Source organism: Schistocerca gregaria, chromosome 6 (assembly GCF_023897955.1).
Source record: "Schistocerca gregaria isolate iqSchGreg1 chromosome 6, iqSchGreg1.2, whole genome shotgun sequence".
Taxonomy (NCBI): Eukaryota; Metazoa; Arthropoda; class Insecta; order Orthoptera; family Acrididae; genus Schistocerca; species Schistocerca gregaria.
This window is the reverse complement of record NC_064925.1, coordinates 185314833-185337806: the sequence shown is the minus strand read 5'-3', so window position 1 is coordinate 185337806 and position 22974 is coordinate 185314833. Positions and strand designations below refer to the sequence as shown.

Below are 22974 nucleotides of genomic sequence, written 5' to 3'. Positions count from 1 at the left end.
TCTGGACTTGCAGTAGAATTTGCCCTGCAAATATTGTGATTGAATCATACAAAGAAAGTTACTGAGTGTTACAAAGTTCCTGAATGTGACAAAGTTGCTAAGTGTGTCAAATGTCATGTGAGCTGAGTGTGCAGGGTGTGTGTGGGCCAAGGCTCAGGCTGTGTCTGCTTTGCTTGTTCCTTCCCAGAATTACTCTGTAAAGCATGACATTTCATTTAATATTGTGGTGAAGTGTTTTTTGATTAGCACAACTCTCCTCAGTTCAGCAGAAGTGTGGTGACAGTGCTCATTGCACCTTGTTGTTTGTTTGTGGTCTGAAGGACGTTAACAGGTCCAGTGGCTCTTCGCACAGAAGAGACAGTCTCGTGAACTATTGTGACAAGCCTTTAAAAATTAATGGGAAGTATAGAAGAGAGGGATAAGAATTCTCAATACATATGAGCAGTCACAAAAGCATCAAATACTGCAAATCTGTTTTGAAACAATATTACAATTGAATTGAAAGATTTAGCTGACAATAAAAGACCAAAAACTAAGAATTACATTGATTGACACATGGGATTCATTGTTCAGTACATCAAGAAGCACTTCGTGCTAAATTTGCAGGTAAGCAGCATGTGAAGAAACTGGTGGTATGAATATAAAATTTCTGAAATTGCATGCATTAGTCCACTGCATGCATTAGTCCACTGTCAGTTGCAACAGTTTTTGATGTAACTGAGTGAAGAGTATGGACACTTTATTTATTACTGCAAAGTACATTGGTTAAGTCAAGCAGTGTGCCTGGAATGATTTCTCAATTTGAAACTCACTACTGTTGAATTTATGAAGGAATAAGTAGTGCAGGAATGAAAATTAGAACATCTAGAATGGACTGCAGACCTTGCATTTTAAGCGGATTTGACTGCCCACAGTAGGACACTGCAAGGTGGAAACAGCTTCTTTTTCACTTGACAGGGATGCATTTCAAAAGAAAATCTTGCTTAGAAGGAACATGTTCTGAGAAACCAAGTCCAGTTCTTTAAGCACATTGTGATTAAAGAAACCGTGATGTTTGAAGAATTCATTGTGGCCCTGAAAGAATTACAAGGATAGTTTCCTTAATGTTTTGGGGACAATGTCAATATTACACCTGTTTTTGAGACCGTTTTCTGTTTCAGACGAGAGCACCTCTCTAAATGTGCAGACGTGACTGACTGACCTGAAGGCAATCCGTATTTGTTGGTAAATCCTTTTACGTTGAAACTGTCCGGAATGTCTAGTTGCTTTTCTCAAGTGGAATTTCCATACCTACATAATGAGGTTGCAGAAGTGCTACATGTTGATCGACATACTTGTGTGGAAGACTTTTTCTCAACCATGTAACTAATTAAGTCACAGATACATGGTGACCTCAGTATAAAAATCTGTAAAATTTTTTGTGTCTGCCTGTATGCCAATGGTTTGTACCAGATAAAAAATTATATTATGGCTTCAAAATACCAAAAATAATTAAATAATACTGAAAACTTGATTTGTTTATGATCTCTATTGTTACAAAATGTGAAATATAAAAACAAGTCATACACAGTACGACTGCCATTTAAATGCGGCACATTCACAGTTTTCCCCCTTCCCCATCCTCCTGCTCAAGACAGTGTGTTGAGGCAGTGGAGGAAATGTGCGCCAAGGCTGAGCACTATGGCACTCATACTAGGGCATAGCTTGCAAGCCAAATTCTTGGTCACCCATGCTCTATACAACATACCTCTAGTATCTGACTGTGCTTTTCCCAGTCTTGAAGACTCCCCTAGAAGTCAGCAACAACAAGACTCTTCGTGCATGCCATTCAAGCTGCTTGGTCCACCTCTTTCTTCTGAAATGGTCCAGGATCGTTTTGTAAAACATAATTTGAAGATATTGCATGAGTCAGATCTGGGTCGATGATCTTCCATCAGCATGTCATTTCTGACCAGAGCCTCCTTATAATTTGCACTATGTGACTGGACTCTCAAGAGAATTCTTTAGGCACTACGTTTTGTGCCTCCCATGAGATTCAAGAATGTTAAAAGTGATGGATATGTTCCGGAGATGGGAACTTGCCCTTCAATATATCCTCTCTTCCCGTTATCCACCCGGCCCCAACCTCCACTAATTTTAAGTTGCCGCCCCTCGTACATCACTTGTCACCCAACAGCATCTTTGCCTCTGTACTTCCGCCTTGACTGACATCTCTGCCCAAACTGTTGGCCTTTACATATGTCTGCTTGTGTCTGCATATGTGCGGATGGATATGAGTGTGTGTGTGTGTGTGTGTGTGTGTGCGCGCGCGCGCGAGTGTATACCTGCCCCTTTTTCCCCCTAAGGTAAGTCTTTCCGCTCCCGGGATTGGAATAACTCCTTACCCTCTCCCTTAATACCCACATCCTTTCGTCTTTCCCTCTCCTTCCCTCTTTCCTGGTGAAGCAACTGTGGGTTGCGAAAGCTTGATATTTGTGTGTGTGTTTGTTTTTTATTGTGTCTATCTACCAGTGCTTTCCTGTTTGGTAAGTCACAGCATCTTTTTTTTAGTATATATGTGTGCTTGTGTCTGTGTATGTGCGGATGGATATGTGTGTGTGTGTGTGCGCGAGTGTATACCTGTCCTTTTTTCCCCCTAAGGTAAGTCTTTCTGCTCCCAGGATTGGAATGACCCCTTATCCTCTCCCTTAAAACCCACATCCTTTCATCTTTCCCTCTTTCCTGATGAAGCAACTGTTGGTTGTGAAAACTTGAATTTTGAGTGTATGTTTGTGTGTCTATAAAGAAACATTCCACATGGGAAAAAAGACTTCATGAAATCCTCCCCACTCCATCAAGAGAGTCTTTCCGCCATCCACCTAACCTTTGTAACCTTTTGATTCATCGCTATGAAATCCCCAAACCACCTTCCCTACCATCTGGCTCCTACCCTTGTAACCACTCCCGCTATAAAACCTGCCCCATGCACCCTCCCACCACCACCTACTCCAGTCCTGTAACCCGAAAGGTGTACACGATCAAAGGCAGAGCCACGTGTGAAAGCAACCATCTGATTTACCAACTAACCTGCCTACACTGTGAAGCCTTCTATGTAGGAATGAGCAGCAACAAACTGTCCATTCACATGAACGGACACAGGCAGTGTTTGTTGGTAATGAGGATCACCCTGTGGCTAAACATGCCTTTGTGCACGGCCAGCACATCTTGGCACAGTGTTACACCGTCTGGGTTATCTCGATACTTCCCACTGACACCAACCTATCAGAACTCTGGTGGTGGGAACTTGCCCTTCAATATATTCTCTCTTCCCGTTACCCTCCAGGCCTCAACCTCCGTTAATTTCAAGTTGCTGCCCCTCCTACATCACTTGTCACTCAACAACATCTTTGCCTTTGTACTTCTACCTCGACTAACATCTCTGCCCAAACTCTTTGCCTTTACATATGTCTGCTTGTGTCTGCGTATGTGCGGATGGATATGTGTGTGTGTGCGAGTGTATACCTGTCCCTTTTTCGCCCTAAGGTAAGTCTTTCCACTCCCGGGTTTGGAATGACTCCTTGCCCTCTCCCTTAAAACCCACACTTTCCCTCTCTTTCCCTCTTTCCTGATGAAGCAACTTTGGGTTGCGAAAGCTTGGAATTTGTGTGTGTGTTTGTGTGTTTTTTATTGTGTCTATCTACCAGCGCTTTCTCATTTGGTAAGTCACAGCATCTTTTTATATATAAGAGCTTGAGAGGTAATGGTTGCATGACTGAAACATAATGGGTCACTACAGTGACCAAAACTGAGGAAAATGCAGAATTGAGGAACATGTTAAAAACCCCCAAAATATAAGAAAAACTACATAAAACTACATGTAATTGGCATATATGATTAAAAATCGCAGTCCTCTCCAATAATTTGTATAAAATCTGTCTCAGTGAAGGGAATTAAATGTACAATACAATGTTTATACAACAATTTGTGGTAATGGATTTCATCAAAAAACTGAAATTGGTGTCTGGGTACAAGGTAAAGCTGTTTTCCGGTGTGCTATAACTACAAATTATACATTAAAAAAATGCGTTTTTGGGAGATCATCCTTTGTGCTCACCCATAAAAAGCAAAAATTGATGAACATGTTGAATTAAACCAAAAACATCACAGCAGCTAAGTGGTTAAACCATAAGCATAAATGCAAACATATGCTAGATGACATACCTTGTCACGATTGCAGTTACTGTTTAATGCTTTTCTTATGAGCCACACTTCATATGCTCACCACCATCAATGTGTTATTTTAGGCTTGATGAGAGAAACAGAGTAGTGAAAAAATGAGTTTACCTATGTCAAAGCGGTAGGTGGATCAAAACAAAATGTCCAGACACTCTGTGACCAAAATGGTATTGAAACAGAGGATGACAGACTAAAGGCCGAAATACTAAATGTCTTCTTCCAAAGATATTTCACAGAGGAAGACTGCACTGTGCTTCCTTCTCTAGATTGTCGCACAGTTGACAAAATGGTAGATATCGAGATAGATGACAGAGGGATAGAGAAACAATTAAAATCGCTTAAAAGAGGAAAGGACGCTGGTCCATGGGATACCAGTTTGATTTTACACAGAGTACGTGAAGGAACTTGGCCCCCTTCTTGCAGCGGTGTACCGTAGGTCTCTAGAACAGAGAAGCGTTCCAAAGGATTGGAAAAGGGCACAGGTCATCCCCATTTTCAAGAAGGGACGTCGAACAGATGTGCAGAACTATAGACCTATATCACTAACGTCTATCAGTTGTAGAATTTTGGAACACGTATTATGTTCGAGTATAATGTCTTTTCTGGAGACTAGAAATCTACTCTGTAGGAATCAGCATGGGTTTCGAAAAAGACAGTCATGTGAAACCCAGCTCGCGCTATTCGTCCACGAGACTCAGAGGGCCTTAGACACGGGTTCACAGGTAGATGCCGTGTTTCTTGACTTCCGCAAGGCGTTTGACACAGTTCCCCACAGTCGTTTAATGAACAAAGTAAGAGCATATGGACTATCAGATCAATTGTGTGATTGGATTGAGGAGTTCCTAGATAACAGAACGCAGCATGTCATTCTCAATGGAGAGAAGTCTTCCGAAGTAAGAGTGATTTCAGGTGTGCCGCAGGGGAGTGTCATACAACCGTTGCTACTCACAATATACATAAATGACCTGGTGGATGACATCGGAAGTTCACTGAGGCTTTTTGCAGATGATGCTGTGGTGTATCGAGAGGTTGCAACAATGGAAAATTGTACTGAAATGCAAGAGGATCTGCAGCGAATTGACGCTTGGTGCACGGAATGGCAATTGAATCTCAATGTAGACAAGTGCAATGTGATGCGAATACATAGAAAGATAGGTCCCTTATCATTTAGCTACAAAATAGCAGGTCAGCAACTGGAAGCAGTTAATTCCATAAATTATCTGGGAGTACGCATTAGGAGTGATTTAAAATGGAATGATCATATAAAGTTGATTGTCGGTAAAGCACATGCCAGACTGAGATTCATTGGAAGAATCCTAAGGAAATGCAATCCGACAACAAAGGAAGTAGGTTACAGTATGCTTGGTCGCCCACTGCCTGAATACTGCTCAGCAGTATGGGACCCGCACCAGATAGGGTTGATAGAAGAGATAGAGAAGATCCAACAGAGAGCAGCGCACTTCGTTACAGGATCATTTAGTAATCGCGAAAGCGTTACGGAGATGGTAGATAAACTCCAGTGGAAGACTCTGCAGGAGAGACGCTCAGTAGCTCGGTACGGGCTTTTGTTAAAGCTCCGAGAACATACCTTCACCGAAGAGTCAAGCAGTATATTGCTCCCTCCTATGTATATCTCGCAGAGACCATGAGAAAAAAATCAGAGAGATTAGAGCCCACACAGAAGCATACCGACAATCCTTCTTTCCACGTACAATATGAGACTGGAATAGAAGGGAGAACCGATAGAGGTACTCAGGGTAGTGCATGTAGTTATTGCAACTGTACCATGTCAGATTTGAACACAAAAGTCTTTAAAATGTGCTACTGCAAAACCCTTGTTCTATTTCAGTGTGATATCTCTGACATAGCACATCATCTGCATGAAAAGTATATTTGCAGCACTTCACAAAATGCTTTTACCCTATCTGCACTCCCATCATTCAAGGGCCCCTCCCCTCTCCACATATCCAGTGAACTCATTTTATGTTTGTTAGGGTGATGTGGTGGCTACGGTGGCTGTTGGGTGACTTAACAAGTCACCAGCCAATAAGACTTCACTAGCCAAAAATGGCAACAGTTCCTCAATTATGACGGAGCATATTCTTTGAGACTCAGTGTTTGAATTTGAAAGGTTGACGATTTATATTGTTGTTGAACACAGCACATCAGAAATACATGCAAAAAAATAAGACTGAGTTATAACTGGAACAAGCAAAGGTGGTGGCTGGAGCCCTTTGACACATATTGACTCCATCCAGAACACTTCACATTGACTGTCTTGTTTTTCCATTACCGCTGCAAACTATCAGTAGTTGTATCGTAACTGCACGGTGAAGCTAAATGTTGCAAGTTGTGTTGACAACCCTGATCATGGATTATGTAAGCTTTTCCTCTCACACATCTCCCCTTTTCACAACAGCCTAAAATATTCCCTTAATTCTACCACAACCTGTGGTGTGAACCATCTTTTCATAGAGCCACTTATAACTTGTTCAGTCCCATCAAATGTCAATTGAAAGAAAACAGGATGAAGTCAAGAGAGACATCAAGTAAGAACTTAAAATCATGGTCAATCTTCCTAGAAAGAAATATGAAATCAGGGAATTTTTAGCATTAATCTTATGGGTTGTTCACAGGGGTTACAAATTTAGAGTGTACAATCACAAAAAATGTAAAATTGGAGAATATAAAATCGAAGTACCACTGCAGTTATATTGAAATATTTACTATTTCTTCTGAAGCACTCTGTGTACAGATATTAACTATGGTTGAATACTTAAAATTATGAAGAAATAATTTCCTGTTAGTATTCTAATAATTTCATGAAATCCAATTTATTCAAAAGATAATTAAAAAAGCATTACTTACGTAACTTTCTTCCGATCTTTAGTTTCTCTCTTCTTCTTATCTGGAAACAAGCACAGAAATAATAATAATAATTGTTTCCTTTCAGTAGTAGAATTTTTATTATATACAAAATACAAGAAACTTTAAAAAAAATAAGAACTGCAAAGTCAAAATCTAATTCCTTCAAATTTTCTTCCAAACAAAGCCAAAACTAATTCATTTCTATTTATTGCAATATTATTGTTAAATTTTCTACACTTAAAGTGTGTCTGTGTGTGTGTAGGGAGGGAGAAATGGGAGGGCAAATGTTTATGCATGATATTTACAAATACATGAAGCATCACACAATTATTATTATTATTATTATTATTATTATTATTAATAGGAGTAGTAGTAGTAGTATCATCATCATCATTATTGCAATTTACACAAAACAAGGGTATAAGTACAAAGCTGTAGAAGTAAGCAAATTTCATGTCGAACAGCAATTTGAAGTTGTGCACGTGAACTGCAGCTAGGTAATGTAGTGTTGATATTAGCAACAGTGTACTAGTCCCCATTAGGAGATTGGGAGCTATCCGTAAAAAAGGTTGACTCCCTATTATGCTGTCTGTCAGACAAAAGGAAGAAGTTATTAATCTGTGGTGATTTCAACGTAAACTTTCTTAGCAATTCTGATAGGAAAACTGAACTAGAAGTGTTATTAATGACAAGTAACTTAGAATCAGTGATCAACTACATGTATAGCACAAGACACAAGCACTCTAATAAATAATGTATTTGTACAGCAAGAGGATGTAAAACTAACACATGCTTTCCCTGCGATAAATGGATTAGCAGACTATTATGTGCAGATTGACTTACAAAACATAGCAGGGTGTGGAATTCAGAAACCGATACGTAAAAGTGTAAGGTTGGTCAACCTGGTATCTATAGGACACTTCAGAGAAAGTTTAATAAATGTTAATTGGGGAGATGTATATAATGAGCTAAATGCTAATGACAAATGCAACATATTCTCTGAGAAATTTATATTCCTTTTTGAACATTGTTGCCCCCCAAAAATTACTAAATGTAACACCAAACAGTTTTTAAAGAAACCTTGGACTACTACAGGTATTAAAGTGTCTTCACAAAGAAAAACAAAATTGTGTGGGGCAGCGAGAATAAGTAAAGATTTTATTGTAACATACTGAGAAAAGTTGTCAGAAAATCAAATCAAATCAACATGGAATGTTGTTAGAAGAGAGACAGGAAAAGTAACCACTGGGGTACATAGTATTACTATTAAAGTGAATGAGACCACCTTAACCAACAGTACACAAATAGCTAACAACCACAGAGAAGTCCTTGTCAGATTAATTTTCATCTAACCACCTCTTGTGAAATAAGAAAAATCATTAAATATTTGAAAAATAAACGTTCTGGTAGAGTAGATGACATCTGCATACCTGCCAATTTCCAAAAACAGAAATCAAGAAGATCCCAAATCTCAAAAATTTAACATGTGGATGCGTCGCGAGGTGTTCAAACATAGCGAGAAAAGACTACACAGAAGGAGATTACAAATAATATTAACACATATAATGTAGGCTACATTTTAAGATCACTATTTTCGAACTCTGAAGTTAGGTATTTACACAAGTTACTTACTGATGGATGTGTCTATTTGTTGCCACTTAACATCGGAAACAGTTCACACACTACACAAAAATGAGCTCTTCTGCACTTGATTTTGCAAGACACGATATGAAAGGCACAATCAAAACTACTAAACTGGATATTTATTTGCATTTGAAGAAATGAGATTCTCAAAAACAGGTATGACAAAGCCTGAAGAGAGAAACATAAACAGGTTTTCTTCACGGGTTTGAATAATGTTGTTGTTCTTCAGCACAGTAGTGTCAGACTTTGTCGCAGATGCAAATCTCTTGAGGCATCCGATTCTGATGACTTGATAGCCTTCCTCTTTCCATGGTCTTCAGAACCACCAAGCTCAGCTTTTGGGGCTGTAAACAATGTTAAGTTACTTGATGTGCACTGAGCACTAACACACATCTCATCTTTAAAGAACCCAACTGATGGATCCCACTGCTCCAACAGTCTCTGCAGACAATTTCCTAACGATAGTCATCTTGTGAAGCTCTTGAAATTTCTTAATGTGTTCTTACCTCTTGTAACCCTTTTCTAAACAACGGAAAATGTTGACTAAAAGTTAACAGGCAAATTGCTTGCACCTTTCTCAGCAGCCAAGTGAATCGAATGACATGAGCAACCCAGCACAAAGACATATGGCTGTGCTTCCCTTAAAACAGCAGCAACACCAGTTTTCTTTCCAATCATGGTTGGAGCATTGTCTGAACAGAATGCTACACAATTTTCAATTGGTATTTTGTAATACTCCAACTGTGAAATTAACAAATTCCCAGTATTATGTACCATTGAACCAACCACCAAAGCTGGGACAGATAGAACTGAAGCCGAAGTACCTATCTTTTCATGTTTCTCCTCAAAACAGGCGATGACTAATGGAAAAAGATTAGCCTTACTGTCAATGCTCCCAACTCTAGCCAAAGTAAATGTTCCACTTTGCATGAGTTCATTTCTTGAATCTGTAGCCATTTCTATCGAAATATGTTAAGTCTTTGTACAGCCACAACCGTATATTTTTGCAGTTTCCGGACCAGAGATCATTTTCTTAAAAAGGGCACCAGCTTGATCTGCAGCAACTAACAGGATATTATGAAACTTCTTGCCAAATTAAAGCTGTGTGCCACACCAAGTCTCGAATTCTGGACCTTTGCCTTTCACGGACAAGTGCTCTACCATCTGAGCTACCCAATCACGACTCACAACCCATCCTCACAGCTTCAATTCTGCCATTACCTCGTTTCCTGCCTTCCAAACTTCACAGAAGCTCTTCTGCGAACCTTGCAGAACTAGCACTCCTGGAAGCAAGGACACTACCTAGACAGGGCTTAGCCACAGCCATTGGGATGTTTCCAGAATGAGATTTTCACTCTGCTGCAGAGTGTGCACTGATATGAAACTTCCTGGCAGATTAAAACTGTGTGCCCAAATGAGTCTTGGTCTGGCCAAGGAAGTTCCATAGGGTAGAGCACTTGCCCGCGAAAGGCAAAGGTCCTGAGTTCAAATCTCAGTCCGACACACAGTTTTTATCTGCCAGGAAATTTCATATCAGCGCACACTCTGCTGCAGATTGAAAATCTCAATCTGGAATGGAATATTATGTTTAGTTAAAACTGAAGTGAACAAACATTCTACTCTTATTACATCAAGGTCAGCTCCAGGAGAGGTAAAAAATGAATCAGGTTTCCTACTGCTACCCTTCATGTTTAATGGATTTAACATGATTTTATTAATACAGTTTTTCCTCCGTAAGCGTTGTTTATATTACACAAACTCGTGGAAAAGCATGCTAATGTTTCACCTTCCCGCGATCACATAATACATGGAAATTCAGTAGAATATGCATTCCTGAAAGACTGGTGATATCATTTTTTAGTAGAACTCATCATGAAAACACTAAATCACACAAAAAATCGTCACACAGTTGCACGAATCTCAGAATGTACAGCAAACAATGAATAAAAGCAAGGATAAACAAAAAGCTTTCCTGCTAACAAAGAGTATGCAGCAATAATCTGTTAGATGTGATTATCGACAGAACGTTCTATTGACTTTCGCAAGTGATTTTTCAAACACACAGAGTTAATGACAAAAGTGCAGCAATATTCTGCAAGAAGGTAGTATCGATAAAATTACCGGTTGCCTTTCGGTCAAATTTCAAACACTCACATTTCAGAATAGCAGCTATTATCAAAAGTCAGAACTGAAATGCAATATGAATGCAGAGGGTGGGAACAAGCCTGGGAGTTGAAAACCCAGGAAACAATTACGTTCATCTGGAAAACCGGAAGAAGACACCAAAATCTAAAAATCTTCTGGGGAAACCAGAACACTTGGCAAGTAAGCATATTAAAACAATGTGGAGCAGTTACAGCTTATGTTGAGAGTCACATCTGTAACGCATCACTAACTCAAGGTATTTTCCCACACAAGTTAAAATATGCCATTGTCAAGCGCCTCTACAAAAAAGGGGACACCACAGATGCCAATAATTACTGGCCAGTATCCTTGATTACAGCATTTTCAAAGATCGCAAAGAAAGTAATGTACTTGAGAATGGTTACCATCTCAACAGTAATGGGATGTTTAGTAAATCGCAGTTTGGATTTCAAAAATGCTGTTCTACTGGAACAGTAATATACAATTCCACTGCCCACAATGTGGAGCAGTTACAGCTGATGTTCTGAGTCACATCTGTAATGCATAACTAACTCAAGGTATTTTCCCAGACTGGGTAAAATATGCCAGTCTTTAAATAGTAAAATGTCACCAATAGGAATTTTCAGTGACTTATCCAAAGCATTTGATTGTGTGAGCCATGATATTACATTACAGAAATTACAATTCTATGTTGTAAATGGAACAGCATATGAGTGGTTTAAGTCCTCTCTACAGAACAGGAACCAAAAGTTTTCCTTTAAATGATATAAGGAACTTTCCCACTTCATCTAACTGGGGTGAAATTACATTAGGTTCCCTTCTGTTCTTGATATATGAAAATGACCTCCTTTCTGACCTTAAGCAAGAAGCTAAACTGTTTGCTGAGGATACAAGCATCATTATTAATATAGTAAAAGAAACTCCAATAGAGATGATACAAATAATGTCTTTGGAAAAGTTATTGATTGACTGACTGTGAACATGCTTGCTCTGAACTTTGGGGAAAAAAAGAAAAAACACACACACACAACATTACATCCAATTTTCTACTGCAAGGAGTACAGTTTCTTAAATACATATAACCTATCAACAGAAGTCAGAAGCCATGGTAGAGCACACTAAGTTGTTGGGTGTACATATAGATGAGAATCTTAATTGGAAAATTCATATTTTGGATCTCCTAAAGTGACTAGGTTCAGCAACTTTTGCAATCAGAATAATTGCTAATTTTGAGGATACAGGAATTACCAAGCTAACATACTTTGGTTACTTTAACTCACTGGCGTCATAAGGAATAATATTTTGGGGAAGCTCAACACTTAGCAAAAAGTATTCACTGCTCAAAAGAAATGGTTAGAATAATGTGTGGGGTTCATAGGCACACATCTTGCAGGTATCTATTTAAAAGGTTAGGAATTCTTACAACAGCCTCACAGTACATTTACTCAGTAATGAAATGTTTAAAAACAACAGTGACATTCACGATAATAATACTAGAAGAAAGAAAGACTTACACTTTCTTCTACATAAACAGAAAGGGGTAAAATATGGTGATGTAAAACTTTTCAATAAATTACCAGACGAAGTAATATGCCTGGCAGACAGCAGTAATAGTTTCAAAAATAAATTGAAATCTTATCTCCTTGACAACTCCTTCTATATCTCAGACGAATTCTTCAATAGGAATAAAAAAATCTATAATTATAATATATTCATTTTGTGCCATTTAAGGGAATGAGGTAAGTAATAAGAAAGTTTTAAGCTTTTTTTTCATTATTTTTTTTTTTTTTTTAAAAAGAAACACAAATTGATTCATGCTTGTATTTCTTATGCGCTTGACATGTTCCACATCATAATGGTTACCATGAGATTGATCAATGGAACACGTAACTAACTAATGATTATTATTACTCTTGACAACAAGACATATTAGTAAAAATAATTAAATATAATTAAATATTCGCAACAGATGTCGGTTGGAACAGCAACCAATAAATTTAGAAAAAAAGTATTTGTTTTAGTTTATAGTCGCACCTTTTCTTTATTTTTACCTAATGTAGTTTATAGTTAAAATAATGTGAGAAACATTTGCATAAAATTTTCTGTCAATTACATATGGTATTCCTATATACAGATGATTGATGAAGAAACTGATTTTAAGATGATAGGGCTGTAACAACATGATGTTTTACATGCATTGTCTTACTGTTTTAAGTTGCATATGTACAAGGTAACTATGGACATAAAGTTGTATCATCACATCACTTACAGACACATAGCATTACCATGGTAGAACATAAATATTGGTTGAACTGCCACAACAGGATAACATGTACAGCATAACATGGTTGTATGAATTAGTGTTGTGGCCTTCTCCTATAACAGGAAAGCCTATCAATCCAATTTCTCACAACTGCACGGTACATACAAGGAGAGATTATCGCCGCCATGGCTGGCTGCTGAAATGCAACATGGCTTGGAGGAAGCACAATGTGGTGCTGCCAATAGACCTAGCATACACATGGCCAGTGGTGAGATAAACAGAAAACTGGAAATAGCTGAAGATTGTCAACTTAGCCACACCGCACACACCGCATTGCTATCCCCCTGGATGCTATATATCTTTATAATAAAAATAATTTTGGGTTTTCAATATTTAATGCTATTATTATGATGACACTTTCTGCTCATGTTGATCTTTATAGTGATATAAACTGCTGTATCCGCAAATGGAGGTATAATAAAAAACAAAAGGTGTGAGTAATCAACACAGTTTATTCCTCTACCAAAAAAGGCAGAAATGAGAATTACAAATGACTGCAAGGACAGGACTGGCTAGCAACATCATTGGGATAGCGATTAACAAAGTCTGTGGACAATACTGCTGATTGTAGTGTCGAGTCAGAAATACCCCAGCCATTTGAGTGGTGGAGCAGTGTGGTAACAACAATAGAGGAATACAGGACAAGATTGCCCGTGCATGCACTTATGAAGCACTGGCAGCATAGGAATATGCCCGCTGTTGGTGAGACTGTAGTTTCAGGACACTGTGTGACTGGAATGGTGCTTGTATGCAGCTATTTATGAGGGCCCACCGGGTGGGTCTTGCTGCATTACCATGGAGGCAGCTATGGGTAGGAGCCATGCCTGAGCTGCCTGCTGAGTGGCACTGCACATGAGCCATAAACTCCCAGCCTTGGGCTGTGTGATGTGTGACCTCTGGCTGTGTGGCAGCAGGTGTCCTGCTGTAGACATCGATGAGACCACATCAACTGTATTAGAAATGGTTAATGTCAACATGGCTACCAAAAATTTGCAATTTTACTAATTAATTAAACAGTGGAAACAGTTTTATTCCCTGTTTTACTATGTGATTTCATAAATTCCTATTTCAACAACAAAAAATCTAGGATGGAATAATGACAACATCATGAAAAAGACTAGATTGCTACTCACCACACAGTAGGGATGTTGAGTCACATACAGGCACAACATAAAGGCTGCTAAGCAAATAAGTGTTCCACTTTAGCCCCAGCTGCCAGAGACAGTGATCATGTTTGTGTGAGTTGTAATTGCATGAATGTGTGTGTGTGTGTGTGTGTGTATTTTGTGTTCTGTAGAAGGCCTTTTAGCCGAAAGCTTACTTGCTTAGCAGTATTTTTATTGTGCCTGTCTGCAACTCAACATGTCCACTATATGGTGAGTAGCAATCTATCCTTTTCATAACATTGTCATAAATTCATATTATTTATTCTTTAGGTAATTTTTTACAGTGTGACTCTCTTTTAAGAAGAAAAACTCTGTCCATAGGGGGCTCTCTTAACACTGCTGGCCACAATTTGCATTTATTTAATGTTTAGCACTGACTTTTACTTTACTCTTAGGTTTTGACACACCTATTTGGGAAGAAAGTGTGACAACTTTGTGCTCCCTGTATATTATAAGGCTTCACCTACAATTTAAACCATACATTTGCAACAGAGAGAAAATATTATGTAAATGTTTCTCACATTATTATTTTAACTATATACTGTAACATTTTTTATCATAAGACGGGTTGAGGATGGTACTGTGTGCTAAAACCAGTAGCCAGTAGGCAAAATAAAGAAAAAGCGAAGCTATAAATTAAAACAAATACTTTTTCCTAGCAAAAATAAGTATGAAGTTAAAAATAATAACTTCAAATTATATTTGTCAATTACATGCCTGGCATTTAATTCAAATTCCATAGCCAAAATATCAGCACTAACTGTTACATGCACTGCTGGAGTAACCTAGCAAGAGTTGAAAAGTTTGTTGTGCATGGAATAGAAAATTGATACAAAATAGCAGATTTTTTTAAAATCATGAATAGAAATTTAGAGAACATTACCAGCGAAAAATTGAGTAGAAAAAATTGGAATGACATACTTGCTCACAGGGGCAGTAGTAAAATATATGAAGTGACCTCACACACTAAAATCGGGAATTATGTAATTCTAAAGCCTCAAAAAAGTGTGTGTGTGTGTGCGCGCATTTTAACAGTCTGCAGTATTAAGTCACTACATGTTAATAGTGGTGTAAATACTGTAGTCTACTCAGAAAATTTCACTACATTCATTTCTCACCAGATTTTAAGTTTCCTACTTCTACTTTTCTCTTTTTATCTGCAGCTGCCAGTGCAGTTTTGTATATCTTGTATGAGCTCCACTCATCAGCGGCGGTCCTGGTATCTGGGGCAGGAATTTTCTGCTCCAAGTGATTAAATCTGTACACAAAAAAGGCAAAGGAAAATGTCATAGTGATTTAAGCAGATAGAAAAACTGTTTGAATCAAAGACAACTAGTTTCAAGCAAACTCAGTTTAGTTCTTGTAGAATACTTAAGAAGTACCACAGTATACACCACAGAATATAAGTAAATAACAATTTAGCTTACATGACTTTTGATAGTCCGTCTGATATTTGCTTGCAAAATTCTGAAAGCAATTCCAAGAATGAAAGATGAGATATTACATCATTTTGTTCAGCAACATAATTTATACCATTCAGATGAATAACCTGTATGGCGGCTTCAGACTTCTGTGGATGTTTTTTTAATGCCCCATAAATTTTATTACATAGTGCCTGAAACAAGATAAACAATTTTGTAGTATATGTGAGAAATTAATTTAAATCCTTTTCTGCAATATTAGGCAGAAATCTCTAGTATAATAGTAACGCTGCATTTCCTATTGCCATCAATTACAAAACACTTGTTCTCCATTTGCAGACAGGTTTTGAGCTTCACAAGCCATGACACACAATTCTGAATACAGTTCCAGACAGAAATAGAATGACATAAAAATACATTTATATAAGAAAAAGATTATTTTCGACTGGTGTTCAGACAAATAACCTAGATTTAAAGTTACTCTGTCCAAAGTAGCTGTGTACTAACTCTTGGAATTATTGGAACAGAAGCTGTTATTTTACACTTGATTTATAAAAACGTTTATATTGCTATTCATGAAGACATCAAAAATACAGAATACATTTCTTATCATATATGATTGGTTTAACTTGCAGCTGCCTTATGCTATATGACAATATGTTAAGTAAAGTTTTTCCAATACCAGAAAGCTTTTTCCCTTCAGTGTTTTGGTTATTCAAGATCAGGGAATATTTAAAGTATCTGTTGTATGTTGTGTAAAAGTGGAAGTACTCTTTGCTCATGCCAACTGTTTTAGCATGGGGCTTAAGGAACGTACAGACATGAGGTAGTATCTTATTTACAAATAAGTACATTTTGCAAGAAGTAATGGCACTCAGACTGTATATAGAGTTGGATGGTTATCTAAACCTATATCCATACTCTGAAAACCACTGTGAAGTATGTAATAGAGGGTACCTTCCATCGTATCAGCTTTTAGGACTTGTTATGGTTCCATTCACCAGCAGTGTTGCCACAGTGGTAACACTGGTTCCCATCAGATCACCAAAATTAAGTGCTGTTGGACTAGGCTAGCACTCAGATGGGTCACTGTCCGGGTCTGCTAAGTGCTGTTGACAAGCTGGATGCACTCAGCCCTTATGAGGCCACTGAGTGGGACAGTGGTGAGCTGACCACGTGCCCCTCCATATCCGTTACTGGTGATGCCTATGGGCTGAGGATACCATGGCAGACAGTTAGTACCATTGGGCCCTCAAGGCATGTTTGAATGATGTTTGTTTTTATGGTTCCATTCATGTACTGAGTGCAGGAAGAATGAAATATAATTTTATCCTCATGATCCCTATGGCACTGTAGTACATTCCTATGTTTATCATTTAAAACTGGTTCTTAAAACTCTTTGTGTAAGCTTCCTTGTGATAGTTTGTGTCAATCTTCAATTGTCTGCCATTTCAGTTTCTGCAGCAGCTCTGTGGCACTAAGCCCAGAGGTCAAACAAATTTGTGGCCATTTGTGCTACCCTTCTCTGCATACATTCGGTGTCATGTGTCAGTCTTATTTTTTACAGGTCCAAAAACTTGAGCAATATTTTAGTATTGCTCAGACAAGGGTTTTTTAAGTAATTTCCATTGTAAACTGCTTTCACTTCCCTAGCAATCTCCCAATGAACTGAAGTCAGCCACCTACAAGTTTATATAACTGTTACATCTGGGTATTTATACGAGCTGACCAATGTGACTAATTGATATTTTAGTCAAAAGATACTATGTTTTTAAATTTTGTGAAGTGCACAATTTTATGTTTCTGAATATATAAAGCAAGTTTGAAATACTATCAAGAACTGACTGAATATGTCAGCAGCTTCTTTCAGATAGTGCTTCATTATAGATAACTGTATCACCTGCAAAAAAGCCTGAAGTTAATAGTAATGTTGTCTGGCAGGTCATTAATATACAACATTAAGGGACCCAACACAATTCCCTGGGCCACACCTGAAGTTACTTCTACATCTGATGACGACTTTCCATTCAAGATAACATGATGCATCCTACCTACCAAGAAATCTTAAATCCGGTTAAAAATTTTGCTTGACACCACATACTTTTGATAATAAGTGTAGATGTGGCACAGAGCCAAATGATTTTCAGAAATCAAGTAATACTGCATATACCTGACTGCCTTCATCAGTTTAACTTCTGCTTTGCTATCCTCAATTTCAGTTTCTGTTTTGTCCACAAGTGCCTGGACAGCTTTTACTTATGACCACCATTTCTTTGGGTTTTGTGACAGATTGTTTAATAATATTCAGCTACAGTAGTTGCTGAAGGCTTCATGCACTGCTCTCTTGCCAGCCAGGCACATTCCATTCCACATCTCCTTATCAATAGTCTTATGGTTTGTTTTACACCTATTCCGCCACAGTCCAACAGACCCGCCCAGACAGCAATGTGTGTTAGAATATAGAATGTCACTTCTGGGATTCGATGACATGCACTGGCCATGGAACAAATCCATCCAGCAAATTAATGACAAAGGCCAGCGTGTCAGGCAGCCTGGAAGTGATTTTTAGGCTGTTTCCCACGTACGACTAACTGAATATCAGGCTCGTACCAACAACCCACTTCATATACACAATGTGCAACATTTTGAAAAGATTCACATGCTTTCACATGCAGTAGTACTAGGTGAAGACAGTTAGGGAACGAAGGGGGAAAGGGGAGACGGCAGGGGGGAGGGGACAAATTTGACCACCTTCTACCATTAACAATACCTAATCCAATAACTTACAAGTTTGCTCCATGAAGGTACAGGATAAAGACCAGGCATGTTCCGCAGTAGAGTTAAATTATTAGAGTTCCTCATTGAGATGCAACACTACTACCTCTTTATCCCTTTAGCTGAACATATAAACCCTTCCATCTGTTTTAGATGACCTTTGTACTGTGACTTATACTAGTTTTAAGATGGACATCCTCTAAGAGCACAGGTCTATTTGTTGCTGTTATATCCAGTATAGTTCCATCATGAACGGCCATTCAAACAATCTGTTCTTGGTAGTTCTCAGATAAGTCATTTCGTAATGTTTTGTGAGATGTCTTGTCACACGCATCTTTTACAAAACCATAACTTTCACCTACTGACTAAAGTCTTCTCTGATAATGACAGTACGATGATGAAACATACATACTGGTGAACTTACGTTTCCTCTAAGGTTGTCGTTTACAACTAGAGATTTGTCTGGTGGTCAACAGAAGTATTCCATAACAAGTTTACACCCACTCTTGATACTGAGACTTGTGTAATCTCACATGTTGTTTTTATTTTATCTCAGTGGACTTGACTTTTGTGTCTTTTGCAACAAATACACCACCTCAATTTACCATTAGTCTTTCCTTTTGATACTCACTTCAATTTTCCCAAAAATCTCACTACCACCAATTTCAGATTTTAACCAGTTTTCTGTACCTTCTTAGGAGCACATCAAAAATCGACAATTTATTGTAAGCAGTTAAATCACTACAATTTTAATACTATTTATATGGCATTTCTTTGGATGTTACACTAGTAATTCTCTGTCCCTTACAGTCATCACCTAGACTGGATGGAGAATCCATAACTAAAATGCACTCGTGTGCACCCTACACAGCGTCAACTAACTGGGAAGCAGCATTGGATGTGCAATCACACTTGACCCATTTAGGGGGACACAGTAGTTCTCTACTGTATGAACCAAATCTAGGAAGTCACAGCCTGGCTTTTCACAGAACCTTCAACATCTCTGGTTCAATACTTTGCTCAAATCAGAACCGGAGCTCAAAATCAGGTCTGGGGAATATCCTGCAAAGTCTGAGCCTCACTGAAACTCTGTGAGCGAAGCTGGTCTTCTCAAACTTATCTGCCAGTCACTGGAATGATCAAGAATAACCTCAGTGCTCATACAACAGGATCATTTGTTGCAATGTGCACCACAATGTGCTGTTTGTTGCACAGTTTCGTTAATGACTGCTGGGATAATCTCATGAACATGCTTAATGAGGCCTCCTTGCATACAAACTGAGTGCACTTGGTGTTCCCTCCCATCCTCTGGTGCATTTTTCCTAAGTTTCCTCTTTCCCATGTACAGGTTGACTAGCTCTACAAGTGGCACACCACTCATTATCAAGTGGATGAGTAGTAACAGAGTGGTACACAACAGAACTGCATTTTTCCTAAGTTTCCTCTTTCCCATGTACAGGTTGACTAGCTCTAAAAGTGGCACACCACTCATTATCAACTGAATGAGTAGTAACAGACCCTGTATTTCCTGTAGAGGAGGCAGGAGCCACGCAAGAGGATGGTACTCGGGTTATCTTTGATAACTCTGGTACACAGCTCCAGGAGCCCTCACAACACAGCCATTTGCAGCAGCTTCTAATGGATTGACAGCAGTAAGAGCAATTGCTGTCAGCTTATGAACTTCAGCTAACTTATCTTGTGCCTGAGAGCAGTATTCACAGTATGGCTGCTTTGTGGTTGGTGATATGTTTTATGAAACGGCAAACAAATAACTTTAATACACTCTTACTGATTCTCTCTTAATTTCTGGAGCTTATAAGCTAAATGTTTTATTAATTTCCTTTAGAAACAAACACAATGAGTACACAAAATATAGTTCATATTAAAGCATCAGAAAAACTGGAATACTAGTTATTAATTTCCTGAAACTTTTTTGAGATTATAATCACTAATAAACTCAAAAATAGTGTTAAATTGTGATAAATGCTCCTTTGGATCCATATATACAATAATTTACGTGTGTGTGGAAGAGGACATAATATGTAATATTTTATTGTGAGGTACAATACATGATATAATTTTTTGCACAGCGTATCTGTATGAATATTCTTTATTTACATTTTCTTTAGATTACAACAAAGTAAATCCCTTTGGCCTAGGTGAAAACTCTGAAAACTGTACAAAATTCTTAAAATTTTCTGTGGAGGACATAGAAAATGCTATTCTACCATTAAGAAACAAAAAATCTGTAGGTTGGGATTGAATATCCACCAAAGTTATTAAAGTGGTACACAACAGAATTGCAAACCCACTAGCTCAAATAATAAATCAATGTTTTGAAGAGGGTTGTTTCCCTGATGTACTGAAATATGCTGAAGTCGAACCACTCTTCAAGAAGGGATCAAGAGAGATCATGGGAAATTTTCCTCCTATCTCGATTCTCCCAGTCCTATCTAAAATATTTGAAAAACTTGCTGTTGCACAGATCCAAAATGTTCATTGCAAAATATTCTGTTGTTCTAAAAATCAATTTGGTTTTCAGCAGGGGAAAAACACAATAGACACAGTAAACAGCTTCACTGAGAAAATAAGTTCATCATTAGACAAGAGAAATAAGGTGACATGAATTTTCTGCGACCTCACAAAGGCATTTGATTCTGTAAACCATGCAATGCTTGTTTACAAACTTGAAAAGCATGGTATTAGCGGCAGTGCCCTCCAATGGCTTAAATCCTACTTATCCAAAAGAAAGCAAAGAATTAGCATTTCTTCAATGGCACATATTATATTTCTGACTGGGGGAGGGGGGAATAAAAAAAACAAAGAAACAAAATCTCGGGGTGTTCGGCGAGGCTTCATATTAAGCCCAGTCCTATTTTTCTTTTATGTTAATGACATACCATTAAATATCAGCTCCCCATCAGTTCTGTTTGCTGATGATACTTTTGTCTTAGTTAAAGATCAGGATTTGCAAAAAATTCCCAGATCAGTGATCAGTAGCCTCAGTACCTTAGAAACTTGGTTTCAGCTAAATGGGTTGAATCTAAACATATCTAAGACTCGTGTGACGCAGTTCAAAACTAAACAGTCAAAATGTGAGCAGATTAAGATTGTACACAACAACCAAGATATAGAAGAAGTTGACACAGTCAAATTCTTAGGTTTAAATGTAGACAAAATTTGAGCTGGAAGGCACACATTGAATACTTGGCAAAGAAACAAGGCGGCTTTGCATTTGCAGTGCAAATATTGTCAACTGCAACTGACATGGACACACGAAAAGTAGCATGTACAGGCTACTTTGAATCCATTATCAGGTATGGTATTGCTATTTGGAGTAACTCGACGAACATAGTGCAGATACTAAAAATACAGAAAAAATCATTCAAAATATGTGCATTGCATATCATAAAGAACCACGTCGACTATTATTTAGAAAACCTAAACTATTAACTCTACTATCCATGAGATTATTATATTTTTGTACACCAGACATGAATTATTTGAGAGAAACCATTTTGTCCATTCACATGATGCAAGAAACAAAGAAAATTTTATGCTCTCCACCCACAGCCTTAGACTGTCTGCCCAGGGACCGCAATATACAGGAATGAAAATTTTCATAAATTAAAAGCGTTCAAGTTAATGCAGATGAATTTACATGCACTTAAAAAAAGCTATATGAGATACTGATATTGAAGTGTTATTACTCAGGGGATGAATTCATTACAGGAACAAAATGGAAATTTGAGCTGGATACAATGTGTTACACATTCCAAAAAATATCCTTATTGTGTATTATTTATTTATTTACGTAAAAATTACTGTAACTGTTTTATAAATTTTTTGACATATCTCCTGTATGCAATGGATTGGAAATATACATCATGAGATGAATAAAACACAATCCACAATTTACATGGAGCCGTCACAGTGATGGGTTTTGCAAATGTCAGAAACAATAGTATGGAAATAGCTCCACATAGAAAATATGTTACATTCTACAGTTGTTACATCTTACATCTATTTTATACCTTTACTGCTTTACAGCTGATATGGTACTGGTTAACATCAAAGCAGTGTCTTAAAATTCAGTGAATGAATATAAACATTTTGAGCTGAATATTTCAGCTCAGTTTTGTGTCAAGATATATACCCATTAATTTGACAGAGACTTTGTCAAGACTATCTTAGCTCACAGCTTTCAGGCAGAAAATTAAATGCTCAACTTCAGTACTGTTTAATGTTAACCTATGTGCCTCAAACCAGTCATATTTCTTCTCCAGTATAAATTCTTTCTGTTGATTCATGACTTTTGTCTCATCAAGGGAGGTGATGGATGTAGTATCATCACCCTCAAGCACTGCTTTGAAAGGTAAAAAGCTAAGCAGATGATTCACATGAATGAACAACATTT

The 22974-nt window shown here is 37.9% G+C and overlaps 1 protein-coding gene across 1 annotated transcript in view; it reads right to left on the bottom strand.

Moving 5' to 3' along the window:
* LOC126278621 (cohesin subunit SA-2-like) overlaps window positions 1–22974 on the bottom strand; it is a 379668-nt gene that overhangs the window by 42982 nt on the left and 313712 nt on the right. The window contains exons 16-18 of the mRNA XM_049978860.1: window positions 15789–15976; window positions 15480–15619; window positions 7084–7123 (exon numbers count right to left, since the gene is read on the bottom strand). Coding sequence (XP_049834817.1) covers window positions 7084–7123; window positions 15480–15619; window positions 15789–15976 — 368 coding nt within the window. The remainder of the gene's footprint in view (window positions 1–7083; window positions 7124–15479; window positions 15620–15788; window positions 15977–22974) is intronic.